This window comes from Sylvia atricapilla, chromosome 14 (assembly GCF_009819655.1).
Source record: "Sylvia atricapilla isolate bSylAtr1 chromosome 14, bSylAtr1.pri, whole genome shotgun sequence".
Taxonomy (NCBI): Eukaryota; Metazoa; Chordata; class Aves; order Passeriformes; family Sylviidae; genus Sylvia; species Sylvia atricapilla.
The window spans coordinates 17,942,965-17,964,243 of NC_089153.1; the positions used below are offsets into that span (position 1 = coordinate 17,942,965).

The following is a 21,279-nucleotide window of genomic DNA, read 5'->3' on the forward strand; positions in this document are numbered from 1 at the left end:
TACAGAGAGAAATAGGAATGATTCACAGCGCTTTCTCCTTCCCTTTGAAGAAAGAATAAATTCAGGAGGTTGAAAATGATCCTCATTTGCTGAAGGGCTGGTTTTGCTAAATATCCTCAGATGCCAAGGGCATCTCTGGAGTGAGTGTGTCTGTGTGTACATAAATGCTGTTGGATCTCTTTCCCCCAGTGAGTTTCTGTGCCTGTTTCCATTGTCTCCCTTTGCTGCTTGGCTGGTATTCAGTGACCTGGTTTTCAGCAAAACGTGTCCCTCTTCCTCCCTGATCCACCATCCATAAATTATTCAGAAAGTTTTGCAGATGCAGAGACTTCAAGTGTGACATAAATAATGAACTCGAAGCCTGGATGCCGTGAAAGTTGTTCTCCTGCTCAGGAGCTGTGGTGACCATCAGGAGCAGGGATGCTGAAGGATTTTCTTCCTTTGCATGTCGCTGTGCCTGTGAGAGGGGCAGGCAGGGAGCCAGTGGCTTGTCCCTGTGCTGGCATCACCTCCAGGCCCTGTGCTTCCCTGGAGGGGAGCTGGAGCCCAGGCACTCGGGGGGTGATGTGGAGGTGCCCACAGCTTGCTTTGGGGAGCAGGCAGCACATGTAAGGATAGAGCATGTGGGGGTGCAGGGGCTGCCTGCCATCACCTCCCCTGTGCTGTAGCACAGGGCTGAGCCTGCACCCTCCTCATCCTCCTCCTCCTCCTCCCTGAGCTCTTCCCTGTGCAGCCAGCCCCCATGTCCTGGTGGCCATGGGGCTGTCATTCCCTTCAGGCACTGGCTGCAGCCCGGTGCCCTGCCACGTTTCTACTGGTTTGTTTTCCTCCTTCCAACTCCCAGGCACTAATTTGAAGCCACCAAACGCGTCCACGCCCCGGCTGCTGCCATCCTCCATACGGCACAAACTGCAATTTGTGTGCTGGGGCTGGGGCTGGGGCGGCTCTGTGAACCCCCAGCCCATGAGGGCACACGGGCTGGCTGTGCCGTGCCCCACAGGAAAGGCAGAGGTGCCCCAAAAGGCCCAGCTGGGCTGGTTTGGTGCCTTGGATCACTGTTCCTGGAGCTGTTTCTTGGCCAGGTCACCGCAGAGCTGCGGCTGGCAGCGAGGAGGGACGATGCTGGAGTGGACCTGGATCCTGCAGTGCCTGGGAACTCCTCTGGCCTCACTAGCTTCCTGGGGCAGATGCTGTGGCACTGTCCCACAGGTCTCCTGCCAGCTCTGCCCCACACCAGTGTGTCCCATGGTGAGCAGCTGGGGGTTGTCCCTGCTCCCAGCTGAGGTTCTCTGTGCTGTCACACAGAGAGGTGTGGTCTCCCTTCTGGCTGTGCCTGCAGGGTGTGATTGTAATGAGCTGTCCCCTGGGCTCAGCCCTGTGTCCCTGCACCCTGCCAGGGTGGCTGCTGTGGCCTGTGCTGCCCCCATGGGTGATGCCAGCAGGGCTTTTGCTGCAGCTCTGGGGTATTTCCCGGGACACTTCCTGCTCTGTGACTGCTCTGCAGCCTAAAACGTGAAGTGGGGTGGTTCCTGGTGCTGCTGGTGGCGTTCAGACTCTGGGATGGGCTTGCACATGGGCTCTGTTCCCCATCTCTGCAGCACCTTGGTGGAGCTGAGCCTTAGTGAGATGTCTGTGCCCGTGGCTGTGGGGTGGCAGTGTGGGTCCCGGGTGGAGCTGGCGCTGGATCTGCAATCCACTGGAAATGAAAGTGAAACTTTTGCCCAGTGTTTGCTTAATTCCCTTTTTACGCAAACGAGGCTGAGGCGGGTGATAAGGAAACGTGACAGGCCGATGCCACCGATTGCCCACGTTGCCACTTCGTCATTGCTTTTCCCCTGCTGCTCCCCACGGCCCTGCTTCAGCTCCCTTGGTCCTTGGCAGTGGGTCTGGGGGAGCCCTGGCCCGGGTGGGCAGAGGAAGGTAGATAACAGGGTGCTGTGTGCTTCTGCAGGGAGGAAGCCCTTGGGTGTGCTGGGGTATGGTCCCAGGCTGGGGCTGCTTTGGAACTTGCTGCCATCTGGGGTGACAGGTCTTTGTGCCCCAGGTGTTTGGTGCTGGGGAGAAGGAATGCAAAACCCATTTTAGGTTATTTCCGTCCTTTTTGCTCTTCTGGTCCCTGAAGAAAACAGTCACAGCCCAAACCTTCTCCTCACTTTCACACAGAAGGGAGGGATCAAGGTTCAGAGATTCAGGTCTGGCTTTTCCAGGAACAGCCCCTGTTTGTGCAGGTGCCAACCTGAGTGCTCAGAGCTCCTGCCCAGGGGAGCGCTGGGCTTTGCAGGCTCCCGTTTGGAGGAAAAGGAGCCTCGTGCTTTCTGCAGGGTGCAGAACCAACAGCAATCACCCGGCTGGGTTGCCGTGACCGCTGGCACTCTGCTGTGCCTGGGCTGTGCCAGGACAAGGTGCTGGGCTGCTGGCACCGAGCGCTGGGTGCTGCCCACGGCTGCGCTGGGTGTGGGCAGCCAAGGTGAGTCACCTGCACAGCCCAGCCTGTCTCCTCCCAGCCCGGGGAATTGGTGCCTCGAGGCAGGGGAGGGTTTCCTGGAGCATCCATGCGTTCTCCAAGGAGCTCATTCCGTGCTCAGAGGGGTGGGGGGTCCCCTGGGCTCTCGCTCTGCCTTGCAAGCCACAGGGAAAGCACGTGGTGAAGTGATTTACTTTGATTCTTTTCCTGCTTTGTTCACCCAGCCGAGGTGTAACGTGGCTCTCCTGTGTCAGGGTGTGTTTTTTCCCTCTTCTTTCCGTGTAGGGAATACTTTCAGCTGTGGAGGAGGGACATAGCTGTGGCTCAGCCAGTCCTGCACCAGCACAGCCAGAGGCACCAAGGGCTTTCCCTCCTTTGCATGACCTGTGTGGCCTGTGCAACCACATCTTTAATAACTTGTCTGGGATTTTATTCAAATGAGGGATAGGTGATAAATACTGTGCTTCAGTTTTAGCACAAGTTGGTCCTCCTCTTCCTCTCCAGTGGAAATTAGCAACAGGAACATACTGGGAGATGCTCTTTGTGATGGTGGGTCACACTGTGAGCCCTGGAGGAGTGGTTGTGCAGCAGGGCTGGCTCCAGAGGCTGCACACCTCTCCCACCTGGATCTGCCTGAGGGTCAGAGGGAAACTCGCCCTCTGTGGATGCTGCAGTGGTTCCCCATGTGCATTGCTGTGCTTGTGATCCGTGCAGGAGATCCTCACAGCATCCCCAGGGGATATTCACCCACCTCCTGGGGATCCCAGCCATGACCCCACAGTGCTGGCAGGTTTGGGGGCTGATGGGGGGCAGTGGGGTGGGCTCCTCGGGTCCTGCAGTGGGCACTGAGGGGGTGCTGTGAGGTGTGGGGCTGGGCTGTCAGCAGCACTGACAGGGAACCTCGTGAGCACGAGGGCTGGGCTGTGCAGGAGAGCCTGCGTTCATGATTACAGCTTTTACACCGTGCTGACAGAAGGTTCATTAACAGGGCTGGGAGATCCCTGTAATTGGGAGCATGCCACAGAGCACCTCTGGGCACATGTCCCGATGCTCTGGGCTGGGGACAGAGGCTGGAGAAGCTGCAGGGACTGCACTGAGCATGTGTCCCACGCTGGGTTATACCCAACCTTTTGGGATGGCAGGGGATGGACTGGAGAAAACAGCAGCTCTGAGAGGCAGGGGCTGGGACTGCCTGAGCTGGTGGAGGCTGAGAGTGCACATCTGTGCCCAGGGAGTGATCTGAGCACATCTGAGTGATCTGAGCACATCTGAGTGATCTGGACCTGGGAAAGGGATGAGAAGGGCCAGCTTGGATGTCCCTATGTTCCTCCAGCACTGGGAATTGCCTACATGCTGTGTCCTGCTCATGCTTCCAGCACGGAGCAGGTTTGCCTGATTGGGGTCAGGAGGCTGTTTTCCCAAGGCTGCAGATGTGCTGGCACAGCTTGAATCAGCTGTCTCCATTTGTGTCTGCAGTGCTGCCAGACCGAGAGGTGTGTGGCATCACCTGTGGTGTGTGTGGCATCACCTGTGGGTGTGTGTGGTGTCACCTGTGGTGTGTGTGGCGTCCCCTATGTGCCCTGGACATGGGCTGGGGGCGCTGGGCTCTTTAGGTTTCCTTTTTCCCCCTGTGCTTTGCTGGTGGCAGCTCGCAGTGACGTTGGGGATGCAAGTGAGGAGATGCTGTTCCCATGGTTGCTGAGGGGAGGTTGGGAGGCAGCAGCAGTGTCCCTGTGCTCTCTCCCTGCAGGTTGGCACACGTGGTGCTTCTCTGACTGATTCCCTAGTGGGAATGGCATGGGGCAAGTGGGTTCTGCCCTTGCTGTCTGCCAGACCCCTGCTCAGCTGGCAGAGGGGACCACCAACCCCTTTGTTGGCACCCTCTCCCTGCCGGTACCCTAAACTCGTGGTGTGCTTCTCCCTGAGGCCCAGGAGCAATGCCAGGGGTTGGCGTTCCTGCACCACGACAGAGGGGCTGCAGTCCCCTCACCGTGTCCGTGGGGCCAAGCAAACCCTGCTCACGGTGTGGTTCTGGTTTGGGGCATTCTGGACCCCTTCTGCAGCATCCAGCAGCTGGACAGCGAGGGGACGGGCTGGGGGATAGGTTGGGGGACAGCGAGGGGACAGGCTGGGGGACAGTGAGGGGACGGGCTGGGGACAGACAGTGTGGGGACAGACTGGGGACAGTGTGGGGACAGGCTGTGTGTGCCAGGCATCCTTCTCTGGGTTGGGGTTCCTTCATCCCTGGCTGCTGAGGAGCTGTGATGAGTAGCTGCAGCGTGACGGCGGTGGGTGGGAGGGGAGGCAGAGCGAGGGGGAGCTCGAACGGGAGCCTGCACAGTTTGTTCACTCCGAATGTGAATCATCCCCGTCCTCCCCCGCCGGGCACGCGAGCGGCTGTCACCGCGCCGGCGGGGACACGATGGTTTTACCCCGATTTCCCGGCGCTTTCCCCTGCCAAAGGCGCTGCCACCTGCTCCGTGCAGGTGGCTCTGGGCTCCTGGGCTCCTGGCAAGGGCGGGTCTTTAGGGCATCACCCCAGCTGTTAAAGGCACGGGTGGTCTCTGGTGTGGCCTGGAGGAGCTGTGCTCCTGTCTCTGTTGGCAGCAGCTGATGCAGAGCCGGCCCTCCGGGGATGCAGGCTGTGCTGGGGATGCTCTGGCCGTGGGGACCGTGCCGAGGGGGAAGGGGGTGTCTGTGCTGCCATGGCAGCCGGGGCTCTGCCTGGTGGGAAGCACGGCAGCCCCCGGACCATCTGGCTGTGGCACGTGGAGCGGCGGTGCCGCCGGCGCGGGGGCTGCCTGTGCCAGCGCGGGGACAGAGGGACAGCCAAGGGCTGCCTGCTGCCACCTCACCCTTCCCCACGCTTTGCTGCACCCTCAGGCAGCGCTTGGACACACCTGGGCTGGTGGAAGGTGTCCCTGCCCGTGGCAGGGGGTGGAATGGGATGAGCTTTAAGGTCCCTTCCAACCCAAACCAGTCTGGATTCCACGATGCACGGTGAGGGGAGTGTGGAGGGTTCCCTGGGCTGTGACCTGTAAAAAGAGCTGGCGTGTGCCTTTTGCTAACACTGCCTGGTACAACGTCCCTTTGCTGGTTTTTCATTCTTTTTCTCGCTGAAGCAGCGTCTGTCCAGAGCGATGCCCTCGTTGAGTGCTGGTTGCTAAGCAATGTTCTACAAAAAAATCCCAACCATTGCAGAGCAGAGCGTTGGGTGCCTCTCCCACGAATTCCCGGAGAAAGGCCAGGTTAAAGGCAGTGATTTCTTCCTGGAAAGGGTGGTCAGATACTGGCACAGGCTACCCAGGGCAGTGCTGAAGTCACCATCCCTGGAGGGGTTTTACAGATGAGGACAAGGTCTGTGTTGGCTTTGGCAGTGCAGGGGGAACAGCAGGACGTGAGGATCTTAGAGGGGTTTTCCCACCTGAATTGTTCCATGGCTTTGTGCTGGGCTCTGGGCTGTCCATCCGTGTTCTCACCCTGCGTGCCTCCCTACGCTCTGCTGGAGATTTTAATTTATATTTCTCTTTTCCTGCCGAAGCAGGAAAAATTGACTCACTCGCCACTGATGTTCCTGCGAACGCAGTGGGATTTTTCCTGTTCTTACAGCTGAGGTGGAGGAGCACCGGCGACAAAAGGATTTCCGCAGCCTCCTCGGGAGGAGGAGGAGGAAGGAGGTTGTGCAGAACAGCTCCTGGAGGGGCTGGGAGCTGACCCTGCTTCCCTGCCCTGCCCCTGGGCAGGAGCTGCTGCCTCTGCGGTGGGGACAAGAGAGGGGGACAGGGGAGGCACTGCCCTGTGCCATGGCATGTGCCAGGAAGGCCTGTCCTGCCTGCGGGGACAGGGCGTGGGTCCCCTCCCCACCCGGGGGTCTCTGGGCTCCTTGTCCCCTGGGGACCCCAATGCTTTGGTGCTGCCCCTTGAGAAATCAAGCAGGCTCCCTGTGGGCCACCTATTAACTAATTAGGTTTAATAACAAACTAATCCAGAGGCAGGGCCGGTGCCTGAGGCAATCTGGGTGTCTGGCAGGGGCACTGCCACAGCCCCCCCTGAGCAGGGGCTGCCCTCCCTGCCAGACCCCCTTCTGCTCCACTAATGGGCATTGCCTGGGTCAGGAGCAAATTTCTTCTGGATTAGTGTCCTCTAAATCGATTAGCTGTCTCGGGCAGGGCATTCTGTCCTAATGAAATGTGATTCCAGGCTCCAGTCGATGAAATATTGTGGTAACAAGGGTAAAGTCATCTGCAGCCTTCCTGTGGGTCGTGCCAGGGTTGGGAGAGGAATCACAGACTTACACAATGATTGAGGATGGAAATGACCTCCGAGATTATCAAGTCCAACCTGTGACCCATCACCATCTTGTCAACCAGCCCAGGGCACTTAGTGCCACATCCACTCCTTCCTTGGACACCCCCAGGCATGGGGGCTCCACCACATCCCTGGGCAGCCCCTTCCAAAGCCTGACCATTCTTTCCAGGAAGAAATCTCTCCTGATGCCCGGCCCGAACTTCTCCTGCCACTTGGAGGAGAAGCTACAGTTGTTGGAGCAGTGTTGTGCTAGCAGGGGCTGACCTGCACTCCCCATGGAGGGAGCTGGGGGCAATGGGGACCTGTGGAAAAAACTATTTCCATCCTGCCCTCGGAGGCACTTTACTCCCAGGTGTAAGGCTGGAGGCATTTATGTGACCTGCCTGGAGCAGTGGCAGTGGGGCAGTGTGCAGGTGGAGGGGAAATGCCGTATTAAGAGCCTTGTTTTGGGAACAGTGGTCAGGGTGTGAAGGTCAGGCACTCAGTGCAGTGGGACAGCCGTGCTCAGCAGGTCTGACACCTCTCTCTCTGAGCCAGCACTGTGCCCAAATCCCTGGCCTGCCTGGGACACAGGGATTTTCACTACTGCTTCCTCACATTGCTCGCTCGTGCAGTCTGCTGCCCGTGGAAATGCCAGCCAGGATGGTAATTTTCCATTTCATTACCATGTCCCTGATGTTTTCCAGGCACTTAAGCTGTCGCCTGCGTTTGCTGTTTGGATGCAGCCCTCCTCTGTGTTGGAGTGGTGAACATTTAGGTTGGATTTTATTCGCAGACCTTGCCTGCTCCCACCTGAGCTCCTGTTGCTCTGACACCTGGCTCCCTGCCTGCCAAACTGTGCCTGCAGGTTGGGACGGGCCAGGGGGGTTCTGCCGTAAAACAACACCAGGATGTGAACAAAAATAAGCGCAGGGAAAAGTGCCAGACGTGGGAGCTGGGTGGGGAAGTGGAGAAATCCCGTTGTATTTTGTTTTGCTGCTGAGTGCACGGAACGCTCTGTGTCCAGCACAGGAGAGTGAGGATGGTGTCCAGGGGGTGCAGCCCTGTGCTGGGGGGCAGATGGACTGTGCCCCTCCAGGAGCTGTAGGCGGTGATGCTCTGGGGCTGTGGGAGGACTGGGGTGTTGTCATGTTCGTGCAGAGCACCAGGAAGGACCCCGGGCAGGGGTCACCAAGGGCTCTGCTTGGTGCTGATCCCATGTGCTGGTTCTCTACACGGTGATGGCCAGCCTGGAAGCTGCTTGCCAGGCTGCTGGTACCTGGCTTTGGGCCCCTTATCTTCCAGGGCCATCCTGGGCTGTGCACTGGCTGCCAGGAGGGCTCTGGCAGGTCAGTGTTTCTCTGAGCCCCAGTGCTCCTTGCTGGAGTGAGGGCTCTGTCAGGCGGTGCCTCCCTGCAGCTGCAGACATCTGTCTCCTCCGGCTCTGCAGGAATGGGAAGCCTTTCCGGGGCTCGTTTACAGCACTGCTGGGCTTTGTTTGCTGCGTGTCCTGGCTGCGGGCAGGGCAGGCTCTGCCTCTGGCACCTGTGGCTGCACACACAGGCAGTGCCCGGAGCTCCCAGTCCCTCCGTGTGCCAGCGCTGCCCTTCGTCCCCATCATCACCTCTGGCCACTCTCCCCACTGTGCTCTCGGAGTCAACAGCTGCTGCAGCTCGTTCAAATAACCTGATTAATGCAGAGCTGGGGCAGGGCCAGACTGTGCTGGGCACAGAGCACTTCACTGTGGAGTGAGTCCTGTTTGAGAAAGTGGAGAACGTTATCCGGGGTTTCCATGCAGGACAGGTGGGAGTCTCCCAGGTCCTCTTTCCTGCTGGGATGGAGAGGTGGTTGTGTGGTGGTTCACATGCCCAGTGCTGAAGTCCCTTGAAGTGGGACCCTCGGTGGGGGGCACTTCATCAACTGCATCATTAACCCATCCTTGCTGCCTGGAGCAGTTTCTCCTGCCAGTGTCACAGCCCTGGTGACACTCTGAGGGGGGAAAGGCAGAGCTGTTTGCCTGAGCTGGGCTTCTGCAGTGTCTCGGACAAAGATCTGGCTCACGAAAGTGGCTCTGTTGCAATAGGACTCGATGGGCAAGTGCTAAGAGAAGCTGAACAGGAAGGATGGAGAGGGGCTGTGAGACCTTTGGCTCTGTGGCAAAGCAGCACTGGGCTCAGGGCTCCAGAGCCTGAGGAAGTCCAGGGCTGATTCATGGCTGAGACGTGGGGCAGAGGGGCAAGGTTCCGATGGACCATCAACTTCCTCAAGCCAGGGGAGAACAGGAGAGGGGCTGGAGCAGTGGGAGTTGAAGTGGCTTCTTGCCTTGGTGCTGCAGCAGCCCTGGCCCTGCTGCAGGATGTCACCCTGGGCTGGCAGCTTGAGCCTGGTGGTCCTTGTGGCTTCATTTCCCTCGGATCTCCGGTGCCTTCCAACAGGAACCTTGAGAAGCTTTACAAAAACATCCTGGCCTGGCAGAGCTGCCGAGATAACTGGGAGCATTATTGGTTTGGGGGTGGCAGGATGACGTGGGCAGCGGGGGATCATTTGAGCTGTGCAGCCCTTCCAAGGGATAACTTTGTTTTTTCACCGAGCTCAGAACCTTTATCTCCTGAAACGCCACACAGATAATCCACGTCTGCGGCGTGTTGCTGCAGTGTGATGTCTGTTTGAGCCCGGTCAATGGTGCCATTCAGGCCACAAAGGGTCCTGTGTCCCTGCGGCAAGCTGCCGTACGGAGCCAGCTGCGCGTGGGGATGCAGACAGGGATGCCTGGGCTGGCAGCAGTGCCCAGAGCTGTCCTGGCTGCAGGGCAGGGCTGAGCCACAGCTCTGGCACCTCCTGGACCTGCCCTCTTGGGCCGTTCTGGGGCAGAGCTCCAGGATGGTTTTGCTCTCCGGCACGTCGGGGCGGGTTTTGGGTTTTGCGCGTGGTTTGTAGGGAATGTGTGTTTGTAAACTTCCCGTGGTCAAAGCGAAGAGGTGGGATTTGGCCTCCCCGGGTGTGCTGCTGAGACAAGGCTCAGCTGGAGGCTCTGTGGGTGGAAAAGGCACCAAAATGGGCTCTGGGGAGCTGTGGGGCCGTGTCAGGGATGCTCTCCCTGCCTTGGGGATCCTCCTGGGGTGGCCCTGGTCCTTGGGGTCACCTTGCTGTCTTTGGCACCCTCTAACCTCCATCTCTGTTGTGTGCCAAGCTGTGGCAGCTTCTCCACGGGCTCTTTTGTGCAGAACATGAGAGCAGAAGCTGTGCTGGAGGTGGGGTGGGCTCTGCCCATCTGGTTTTATCTATTTGCTCACGATGATTCAGAGGGGGAACCTGCCAGCAGCTGCCGTCCCATCCTAAATCACAGATTAACTGCAACCACCTGGTGGAGAATTGTTTAATAAACAGATCAGTGTTAATTCTGTGTGGAAGTGACTCTGGGACTGGGCCAGGCCCGGAGCACTGCGCTGTCTCCCGGGAGCAGGGCTTTGCTGACCTTGCTGGGAAGCACAGAGAGGGGATTTAAACCTTCTGGAGCAAATGAAGCGTCTCATGATGCTGCCCTGACGCTTGGTGCTGATCCCAGGGCTGCAGGGGCTGGGGCTGGGCGGGTGGAACTCCAAGCTGGCAGCTGCAAACGCTGTTTTCAGGCACGAGGTTCTTGTTGCTGGATTCCTGCACGAACTGCGGGGCAGGTTGGATGAGTGTCCCGTGCACAGTGTTCACACACAGCCATGGCCCTTCCCAGCTGTGACCTTTCCCAAACCCCCTTCCCTGGGTGTCCCTGAGCTGCAGGAGGGTTGTGTGAACCCACCAAGGGGTGTTGTGCTGCAGCCCTGGCTGGCGGTGGGGACAGACACCATATTGCTGCTTTCTAAGCACCCTTGGCAGGCTGTAATCCGGCGGGTTTGGCTGCTGATTAGAGTGGCTGTTCCCTGGATTACCCACCCTGGCTGCCCCCTGGGCTTGTTCTGAGCTGCCTGTGGGGCTGTGGGTCTGGGGGCTGTGGGGCTGTGGGGCTGTGGTCCTATGGGACTGTGGGGCTGGGAGCTGTGGGGCTGTGGTCCTGTGGTCCTATGGGACTGTGGGGCTGGGGGCTGTGGGCTGGGGGGCTGTGGGGAGCTGTGGTCCTGGGGGGCTGTAGGGCTGTGGGTCTGTAGGGCTGTGGGGTTGTGGGGCTGTGGGGTTGTGAGGCTGGGGGCTGTGGTTCTGGGGGGCTGTGGGTCTGGGGGCTGGGGGGTTGTGGGGCTGGGGGCTGTAGGGCTGGGGGCTGTGGGGATGGGGGTCTGTGGGTCTGTAGGACTGTGGGGCTGGGGGCTGTGAGGCTGGGGGCTGTGGGGCTGTGGTTCTGTGGTCCTATGGGGTTGTGGGGCTGTGGGGCTGTGGGTCTGTAGGGCTGTGGGGCTATGGGTTGGGGGCTGTGGGTTGTGGGGCTGGGGGCTGTGGGTCTGTAGGGCTGTGGTCCTGTGGGGCTGGGGGCTGTGGGTTGGGGGCTGTGGGGCTATGGGTTGGGGGCTGTGGGTTGTGGGGCTGTGGGTCTGTAGGGCTGTGGGGCTGGGGGCTGTGGGGCTGTGGGGCTGGGGGCTGTGGGTTGGGGGCTGTGGGTTGTGGGGCTGGGGGCTGTGGGTCTGTAGGGCTGTGGTCCTGTGGGGCTGGGGGCTGTGGGTTGGGGGCTGTGGGGCTGTGGGGCTGTGGGGCTGTGGGTTGGGGGCTGTGGGTTGTGGGTCTGTGGGGCTGTGGTCCTGTGGGGCTGTGGGTTGTGGGGCTGTGGGTCTGTGGGGCTGTGGTCCTATGGGGTTGTGGGGTTGTGGGGCTGTGGGTCTGTAGGGCTGTGGGGCTGTGGGTTGTGGGTCTGTAGGGCTGTGGGTCTGTGGGGCTGTGGGGCTGTGGTCCTATGGGGTTGTGGGGCTGTGGGGCTGGGGGCTGTGGGTCTGTGGGGCTGTAGGTCTGTAGGGCTGTGGGGCTGTGGGGCTGTGGGGCTGTGGGTCTGTGGGTCTGTGGGGCTGTAGGTCTGTAGGGCTGTGGGGCTGTGGGGCTGTGGGGCTGGGGGCTGTGCAGGTGCTGCCCCAGTGGCCAGGTGCTGTGCCCTGTTCCCTGCAGACAAATGGGGCTGTGGGTGGTGACCCCCAGGTCCGCCCTGCGTGGGGCAGAGGGTGGGCACTGTCCCTGCCCTGCTGTCCCTCACCGGGGGCTTGCAGGGGACACAGCCCCAGCCTGCTGTCCTGCTGTTCTTTGCTGCAGGGGAAGGAAGGGGCAGGAGTCTCAGTTCCTGTTGTCCACTTGAACATTAAATACGGGCGATTAAGCAGTTTTCTTCGCAGGAAGTGTAGAAATCCTGCTCCGTGTGAGCACAGCCTCTGGCAGAGCCCGGAGCTCGCCTTACAGCAGCATCCTCTGCTCCCCGTCTGTAGCAGCGTTAACCCTTCCTGGCCAGACTCAGCAGCACACTTGTCTTTAGCATCGTGCTGCTTCTGCCCCTGTCCTGGCTCCAGCTGAGCCAGAGCTTTTTGCTCTTTGCAGCTTGTGTAGCAAACCGGCTGCAGAGTCAGCTCTGGGGAGAGCCCCCACTCGGAGCCAGCAGTGTCACTTTTCCCTGGCTGATCTGGTCTTTCCAACACGGGCCCAGCCCGCAGGACCAGGCAGGGAGGACATTTGTCTTCCTGACATCTCGGTTTGATGTGTTGTGGCTCCCCTCGGTGTCCTGCCCGTTGTCTCTGGGTGCTGGCTGCAGACCTGGCAGGAATGGGGGCAGCCCCATAGTGCCCAGGGTGCTGCACTCCTGGAGGAGGGCTGGGAAATCGTGACACTCCCTGCTGCAAATGGCCTTGTTCAGTAGTTCAGTAGCTCCAAATTCCTTTGGAAGAGGCTTTTTGAGTAAAAAACAACCACATCAGTCTCCTTGCAGTAACACAAACTACTTCCCAGAAAGACTGAACTCACAGCAGCTGAAGAGGAGGAGGAAAGGGGACACAGGGGGCACATGAGGTCCCTTCAGCCAGGTTGAGGTGTGTGGAATTCAGCCAGCAATTGCCCGGCCGCAGAGGGAGGAGGAAAGCGGAGTGACCCCTGGGCTGGGTGTGAGGGAGCAGGGACAGGCAGAGGGGTTATCCAAGGCTGCTTCCAGGAAAGGCTGCTGCCCTCTGACCTGCTGGGAGCTGTCCCCCTTCCTGCTGCTCCCGAGGTGGATGGCCAGGAAGCATCGCTTTTAGAAGGACGTTTTGTTTAGATCCTTGGTTGCTGTAGCTGTGCAGGTGGATTTGTGTGTGCCAGTTTTCTGTCAAGGGGACTTTCCCAAAGGGTTTGTCCCATCCTTACCTGCCCAGGTGGGAAAAGGGAGCCGTGGGAGGTGATGATGATGATGATGATAACTGCAGCCTGAGCTGGTTGTGTCGCTCAGGCAGGAGGATTTTTCAGGCTTTTTGAGGTGGTTTTCCCCGATGCTGTGGTTGACTGATCAAGCCAGCAGAGAACTTGGAAGGAAAACTTGGTGCAGCCCTGGTGTGACTCTTGTGCAGCATCCAGGTGGTTTTGTTGATGTGTGAGAGGAAGCAGCAGACTCTGTCGAGCCTTTGCAGGATTTTGGGTTTGCATCTTCACAGCCCTGGGGAAGAAGAACCCTCAGGAGCTGAAGGTCATCGAGGGGCTGTTCTCCCTGTGCCTTCCTGCTTCCACTGCAGGGGTGTTGTCCCAAAAGGTAGTTGAAGGTTTTAGGAGGTTGAAGGTTTTAGGAAGAGGGGGTGCTGGGGCATGGGTGGCCCAGGGAGGACAGTGGGGCCCCACAGGGTGTGCAGGGGTGTCCCTCTCTCCTGTTCTGGCTGATCCTGCTGCTGATTTTATCCTTTATCACTGTCACTCCAGGAGTTGTCCCTTGCCCATTTAGGAGCACTGTGGGCCATTGCTGTCAGTGCTGCTGCCTCCAAAGGCTGCTCGGCTTTGCTGTGGCTCGTGCCCCATCCCAGAGCCCTGACCTGCTCCTCACTCTCAGCTGGAGGGGAGGATGGAGCTGGAGAGGTGACCCTGCCCCGGGCTGGGGGGCTCAGCTCCCCCCAGGGTTCATCCCTGCAGCAGCCTCCAGCTCTGGGGACCTCTGGGACACGAGGGGTGGCACATCAGGTCCTGCTGGGGACGTGGCACATGGAATGTGGCCAAGGGCTGGGGGTCAGCAGGGGCTGGGGGAGAGGAAATGGCTCCTGGAATCATTAACATCATCTTCATGGTTATTGCAGGGCAGGTGGGAGGGACTGGGGGAGAATCCCTGAGCCCTGTGGCTGCTGCAGCCAGCCCTGGTGGGGAAGGAGGCTGCCTGCTGCTGACACCAGCATGGGCACGTGCAAGGGAGCAGGGAGAGCTGCACAGGGCTGTCCCAGTGCCCTTTGCTCAGCCCTCTGCTGAACTGGAACAAACCCTCCCACCCTCTTGAGTCCCTCTTCTCAACCCTGCCTAGGAGCACATAGGAAGTTTCCCAAAAAAAAACACGTCTCTTGCTTCTGTAGGTGCCAGTGGAGACTCCCAGCAGCTCCAGGCACGGGAAGGGTGTAAAAGCCCTGCTGGTTTCATCCTCCAGGGAGCAAAGTGCAAATCCTGTTACATGTGAACCTTCTCCTTGGAGAAGCCCCCTCTGTAGTTTTCCACTGGGAAAACTCGCAGGGATTCCCCTGTCCCTGCCTGCCTTGGCTGGGTGATTTCCTGCTGCCTTAGGAGGCAGCTGTGTGAAGGCAGCCAGGACTGAACTGGGCAGGATTAACCCCAGGGCTGTCAGCAGCGATACTGGGAAAACAGCTTTAATGCTCGGAGAAAGTTGCCAAGCCCCTTATCCCATGGGGGAAGCAAACCACTTGGACTCTGGTGTGGTTATCTCTTGGCTGTTGGTGTCTGAGAGGAGGAAATGGCCTTTGTGCACACACATTTTCCACCGGTGCCGGGAAAGGGAAAAAAACCCACGGAGTTTTGGGTTTTGAGCGAAGAGATGCAGAGGGGAGTGAACAGTGTGTCTCCCTGACACGGGCAGTGCTGGCAGCCACACGGTGCCTTGGGAGCTGGTGGCCTCGTGGTGCCCAGGACTGTGTGAGTGTGCCAGGTGAACAGGGCTGGTTTGAAAAGCCAAGCCTGGATCCACTCAGGTCACTGCCAGTAAGAACTTAATAGGATCCAGACCTCGGAGAGAATCTGCAGCTTGGGAAGCAATAAAGCTCTGTGCCACTGCCTTCCCTCAGCGGGACAGGAGCACGGCAGAGGTGCCACCTCTTGGGGGGCAGTGTCACTGTGTGTCACCGTTTGCTGCTGCCCCACGGCTCTAGGACTGAGCTCTGGGGCGGCTCTTTTGGTGTTTTAGGGTATTTTGGGGGTGCTGAGAGAGAGCCCACAGAGCCCTGGGGTGGGCACAGCAGGGCAGAGCTCTGCGGCTTCCCTGGTGCCAGGGGTCCCTCAGGTGGGTTCACTGTGGCTGTTTCCTGGCTGGGATCATGTGTCTGCCTGCATGCTGCAGCTGGGGGGCTCTCCCATGTGTGACATGCCCCTTTTCCCTGCCCCTGCTCCCACAGACCTGTCGGCTGCCAAGCGCAAGTTCGCGGATTCCCTCAACGAGTTTAAATTCCGCTGCATCGGCGACGCCGAGACCGACGACGAGATCTGCATCGGTGAGTCCTGCTGCTCCTGCAGACACAGCCCAGGCCCCCAGGGCAGGGAGGCACACACGGGGGCACCAGGGGGTCCAGGGGTTTGTCTGGGTGCTCTCTGGAGACGGCATATCCCTCCTGGTTGAACAGCAGCAGAGCCTTCCCCAGGGAATCAGCTGCTGCTGCTTGGCCTAAATCTGCCCCCGCTGATGGGAAAGGGAGAAGATTGCCCCTATCTGAAACCATCTCAGTTAGCTGGATGTTCTGCCCTGGAGAGGGGAGTCTGGAGGTGGTTGTGGCTGGATACACTGCAGGGGCTGTGCTCTGAAGCAGAGGAGCAGCAGCCTCGCTGCTGGAGCACGGGATCCTGTGCTTCAGGGGATCAGCAGAGCCCAGCCTGGCAACATCCCCTGAGCTAAGCCTGGCTCTGCCACGGAGCTTCTCCTGGCACGGGCAGTGCCTTCAGCCTCTTCCCTCTCTCATCCTGCTCCTGCCCCAGCTGAACTTTCTGAGCTTATTGTGCACATCGTCTGGAGCCAGGAAAGCAAAGAAGCTTTAGCCCTGATTTAACTTTGCTTCTTTATTTGTGCCCAGTCTCTCAGCAGAAATAGCTCCTCATCCAGGTCTCCCTGGTGCTGTGGCCACGCTGGGGAGCTGCCCCTCGTGTGCTGGGCATGGCTGGAGGCCAGTGCTGTGCTCTGGGGCTGGCTGATGACTGACTGTTGGGTAGGGCAGGTTTGAGCTGAGGATGGTGCTCTCTGGGGGAAAAAGCCTGGTCCTGGGAATGCTCTGCTGCCAGCTGCTTCTGTAGGCAGCAGGAACCTTTCTAGAGAGAGAGAGAGCAGAGAGACTAAAACCCCCAAAAGACAGATCAAACTCCTCTGTGCAGTTCCTGTCTTTAGAGATGGAATGTTAAATGCTGACTGTGTCCCTTCCAGCCAAGTCTCTGCAGGAGTTTGCCACGGTGCTGAGGAACCTGGAGGACGAGCGGATGCGCATGGTACGGCCCCACGTGTGCTGGGAGCAGGGACACCCTGGTGACACTGCCAGCCAGCCCCAGTGCTCACTGCCTTGCCTGGGCTGGAGCTGCAGGGGAGGGCAGAGGAAGGACAGGGTGGGTTTGGCAGGGGAACACCTGAAGGTGTCAGGAACGGAGCGTTGCTGTTGGGGAGCGGCCAGTGCTGGTGCAGGGGGTGCTCACAGCTTTGCAGAGGTGGAGGGGTGAAGCCTGTGGGTGTCTGGGGGCTGTGGGAGGGGGTTTCCACGGCAGAGGCTGTGGAGCAGCACAGGTGAGCTGTGCCTGTCTTTGCCCCCAGATCGAGAACGCCAGCGAGGTGCTGATCACGCCGCTGGAGAAGTTCCGCAAGGAGCAGATTGGGGCTGCCAAGGTAACCCAGGGACTGGCCAAGGTGACCCAGGCACTGGCCAAGGTGACCCAGGGACTGGCCAAGGTAACCCAGGCACTGGCCAAGGTGACCCAGGCACTGGCCAAGGTGACCCAGGCACTGGCCAAGGTGACCTGGGCACTGGCCAAGGTGACCCAGGCACTGCCCCCGGAGCTGGCCAGGCCCTGGCAGGCTGCAGGATGGGCTGGGGCAGGGAGGAGGCAGTGTGCTGCTGTGGGGTGATCCAGCTCCTGGGAATTCCTCAGTGTTCCGACTTCACCCACAACCAAATAACGTGCCAAGGGCAAAAAGCTGCATGCTGGCCAAAGTGAGCTTTTTTCCTTACTCCAAGGAAGAATTAGGATTTTCTTGGAGGGGCTCACATTTTCCTGGGTCCTCCACCCCAAAGCATCACTGGGGGCTACATGGGAACTCAGACACTACTTGCAGGACAGGGAAGTGCTGGTGTGGCTGAGGGTGGCTGTGAGACAGCCTGGCCCCCCCTCTTTCTTTCCTGCCTTTGTTCTGAAATGAAAACCACTGTCTGTGGCTCCCCTGTTGTTATAACAACCTGCTGCTGCCTGCAGGCAGCTCAGGGCAGCGGTGCCCAGCCTGGAAACAAAACACAGAGAGGAGTCCTGCAGAGTGGACCTGCTTGTGAGCAGCTGCTGGGTGGGTTTGGCCCTGCCGTGTTGGGATGAGAGGTGCAAAGGAAAAGGAAAGGAAAGTGAAAGGAAAGTTGGCATCCTTGATGCTCCTGCCATGAACCACTGAGGTGCTGTGTCACTGTCCCCCGTGACACAGGGGAGAAGCTCTTGCAAGGGCCGGCAGGGCCGGGATGTGGAATTGTGCTCAGAAAGCACTTTCCTCACTCTGTTGTTTTTGGATCTGGATGTTTTACCAAGCACTGGGCCCCAGGAGTAGAGGAGGGCTTCCCTCAAGCCTTGTGTTTTGGTAGCATAAGCTGCTTTCCTGTAGCTGCCTGAGGCTGGCAGATAAAAGCAGCCTCACCTGCTCCCAGCTGCTGCCCCCAGGTCCTGTCTCATGTTTGCTCCCACCCGGGGCTGCCATCCTGCCCAGTGCCACTGGGGTGCTGTCACTGCTGCTCTGGGGCCCTCGCGGTCAGTGTCACACGTTTTGTTCTGTTTTGTAGGATGCCAAAAAGAAATACGACAAGGAGACTGAGAAATACTGTGGTGTCCTAGAGAAGCACTTGAACTTGTCTTCCAAGAAGAAAGAATCCCAGCTTCAGGAGGTAAGAGCAACCTCTGAGTTTCCATGTCTGGCTGTGACTGTGAAGAGCTTTTTCAATTCCTCATACAGCTTATAACAATGGTTCTCTTGGCTGTAACCTCATTTTTTCCCTCATTCTGGCTGCGGGTGCTGGGTTTTCCCCTTTCCTGTAATGAAAGGACACGGAGCTGTCTTGGTGAGTAAATCAGAGAGATCCCAAAATGGATAGCAGTCAGAAAGGAGAGAGGGTTTATAATTAAAGAGTGTAACAGAAAGGAACTGGTTCTGCTGCAGGCTTCCCGTGTGCCAGCACAAATCATGGATGTCTGGTCTCCTCTGCAAGTGGCTGCTCTGCTTTGTGCTCCAGGGCAGGAGGGATCAGGCTTAGTCCCTAAACTCTTTTAGAGCCATCATTGATTCAGGACGTGGCTGGCTGTGGTGACAAGTGCTCCTGCTGCATGAGTATCCTGAGTTTTCAGTCACTTCTTTCAAGTCTGGAGTTCCTTGTGCTGGCCCAGTGCTGGGCTGGTCCTGCACAATGTGTGTCCCTGCCTTCTGTGCAGGATTTTGTGCAGGATTCTGTTTGGGATGCAGCAGGGGATTCTGTTGGAGATTCTGCTGGGATGTGTTCCGGATGCAGTGCTGGATGTATGCAGGATTCTGTTTGGGATTCTGTTGGGATGTGTTCAGGATGTGTGCAGGATGCAGCACAGGGTTCTGTTGGGATGTGTTTGGGATGCTGGATGCCGTGCAGGGTTCTGTTGGGATGTGTTTGGGATGCTGGATGCCGTGCAGGGTTCTGTTGGGATGTGTTTGGGATGCTGGATGCCGTGCAGGGTTCTGTTGGGGACTCTGTTGGGATGTGTTTGGGATGCTGGATGCTGTGCAGGGTTCTGTTGGGATGTGTTTGGGATGCTGGATGCCGTGCAGGGTTCTGTTGGGGACTCTGTTGGGATGTGTTTGGGATGCTGGATGCTGTGCAGGGTTCTGTTGGGATGTGTTTGGGATGCTGGATGCCGTGCAGGGTTCTGTTGGGGACTCTGTTGGGATGTGTTTGGGATGTTGGATGCCGTGCAGGGTTCTGTTGGGGACTCTGTTGGGATATATTTGGAATGCTGGATGCTGTGCAGGTGCGTGGAGCAGCGCTGGCTGCTGGTGCCATCTGGTGGCATCTCCCACCCGGCCCCTGGCTCGGGCAGCCCTCGGGAAGGCAGGAGGAGCCCGCTGGGAGCAGCTCCCAGGTCAGGTGCTGGTTCCTGTTCCCCCGTGGCACTGGGAAGGGTCCGTGGTTTGTGTGGCTCAGACCCCACAGAAGGAGGGATTACCTTAGAAAGAGGATTCAGTGTGGAGTTGTGAAACGTGGGTGTGGCATCCCTGGAGAGGGGCAGCGCTCTCAAAAAAAGGGAGAGTTGCCTTTTCTTGCCAAGTTCACAGCGATTTCCATTTTTCTTGCCTCTTCTGCCTGTTTTCTCCCCAGCTGTTGGGGAGGTGAGAACACGAGTCACCACACCCGGTTTTCTCAGCTGAAGGAAGAGCGTGCCCGTGTAGATCAGGTTTATGTTCATTGCTGTGCCATCTGTCCAGCTGGGCCTGGGGGCTCTGCCCTGCCTGGGGGTGTTCCCACGACAGCCAGGTGTGCTCTGGTGGCTCCTGAGCCTGTGTTTCCTCTCCACCCCCCTGCAGGCAGACAGCCAGGTGGACCTGGTTCGGCAGCACTTCTACGAGGTCTCCCTGGAATACGTCTTCAAGGTGCAGGAGGTCCAGGAGAGGAAGATGTTTGAGTTTGTGGAACCTGTAAGTGAGCTCTCAGCCTGCACAAAGCCGAGTGGTGTGGTGACACAGGGGGTCGTGGTGTGGTGACACAGGGGGTCGTGGTGTGGTGACACAGCGGGTCGTGGGGAGCCCTGGCAGTGTGGGGTCCAGCCTCACCCCACAGCCCCTGTCACTGGGGCCCACCAGAGAGCCCCTCCACCCTGGGGGGCTGCAGGGCCCCCTCCCCTCAGCAGAGGCAGCTCTGGGGCCCTACTGACAGTCTCCATTTCCTTTCCCCACCGCAGCTGCTGGCCTTTCTGCAGGGGCTGTTCACGTTCTACCACCACGGCTACGAGCTTGCAAAGGACTTCAGTGATTTCAAGACAGAGCTGACCATCAGCATCCAGAATGTGAGTGTGGCTGGGCTGTCCCTGTGCCCACAGTGTCCCTGTGCCCAGGGTGTCCCCATGCCTGGGCTGTCCCTGTGCCCACAGTGTCCCCATACCTGGGGTGTCCCTGTGCCCAGGGTGTCCCCATGCCCATCACTGTCAGTGTCTGGCAGAGCCACTTCACCTTCTGGTGTATTTTAATCATAGAATTCCAGACTGGTTTAGGTTGGAAGGGACCTTAAAGCCCATCCCATTCCACTCCCTGCCATGGCAGGGTCACCTCCCACTGTCCCAGGGACACCTCCCACTGTCCCAGGTGCTCCAAGCCCTGTCCAACCTGCCCTTGGGCACTGCCAGGGATCCAGGGGCAGCCCCAGCTGCTCTGGGCACCCTGTGCCAGCCCTGCCCACCCTCCCAGGGAACAATTTCTTCCCAATATCCAATCTAAATCTCTCCTCTTTTAGTTTAAATCCATTTCCCTTGTCCTGTCACTCTCAACCCACGTCAAAAATCACTCTCCCTCTTTGTAAGCCCCCTTAAAAGCCTTGCCAATTGTTGTAATATTTTTGCCTTAGCTCAAATCCAGGCCCAGGAAGCAAACCTGCCCTGTGGCTGCCCCTGGGCTCCCCAGTCCCATTTCCCACGGGGCTGTAGGACCCAGCCCTGCCCCATGTGCTGCACAGCCAGGCCTGAGTCCCTGCACTGGAGTAAAAATTCCTGGTTTAATTTGCAGACAAGAAACCGCTTTGAAGGAACGAGGTCAGAGGTTGAAGCTTTGATGAAGAAGATGAAGGAGAATCCCCATGAACACAAAAACATCAGCCCCTACACGATGGAGGGCTACCTCTACGTGCAGGAGAAGCGTAGGTGTTGGGTGGGGAGTGTGCTGGGTGGGAGCCTGGGGAAGGGGTTTGTCAGGACAGGGGCCCGAGGGCTGGTTCAGCAGGAGCAGAATCCCTGGAAGACAGGGGTTGGCCCAGTGAGTGGGTCTTCAGGGGGATTTCAGGGGGGGTGTGGCAGCCAGGGAGAATCACTGCCAGAGCCTCAGAGAAGTCTTTGAGGTACAGGAGTCTGGTGTGTGAACTGGTGGTTAAACACAGGGGGTTCCAATGAGGGGGATTGAAGCTGCTGTGGCATGACCCCGTGTTTGTCTGCAGGTCACTTTGGGATGTCCT

At 58.7% G+C, this 21,279-nt stretch overlaps 1 protein-coding gene across 6 annotated transcripts in view; it reads left to right on the top strand.

Annotated features, from left to right (window-relative positions):
- Nucleotides 1–21,279, top strand: part of ARHGAP26 (Rho GTPase activating protein 26) — a 109,255-nt gene that overhangs the window by 3,105 nt on the left and 84,871 nt on the right. For all 6 annotated transcript variants that reach the window (XR_010744713.1, XM_066329430.1, XM_066329432.1 and 3 more), the window contains exons 2-8: nt 15,271–15,366; nt 16,284–16,345; nt 16,662–16,733; nt 17,884–17,985; nt 19,647–19,757; nt 20,021–20,125; nt 20,838–20,967. Coding sequence is in view for 5 of the 6 variants with exons in the window: in XM_066329430.1 (XP_066185527.1) it covers nt 15,271–15,366; nt 16,284–16,345; nt 16,662–16,733; nt 17,884–17,985; nt 19,647–19,757; nt 20,021–20,125; nt 20,838–20,967 (678 nt within the window). In the remaining variant the exon portion in view is untranslated. The remainder of the gene's footprint in view (nt 1–15,270; nt 15,367–16,283; nt 16,346–16,661; nt 16,734–17,883; nt 17,986–19,646; nt 19,758–20,020; nt 20,126–20,837; nt 20,968–21,279) is intronic.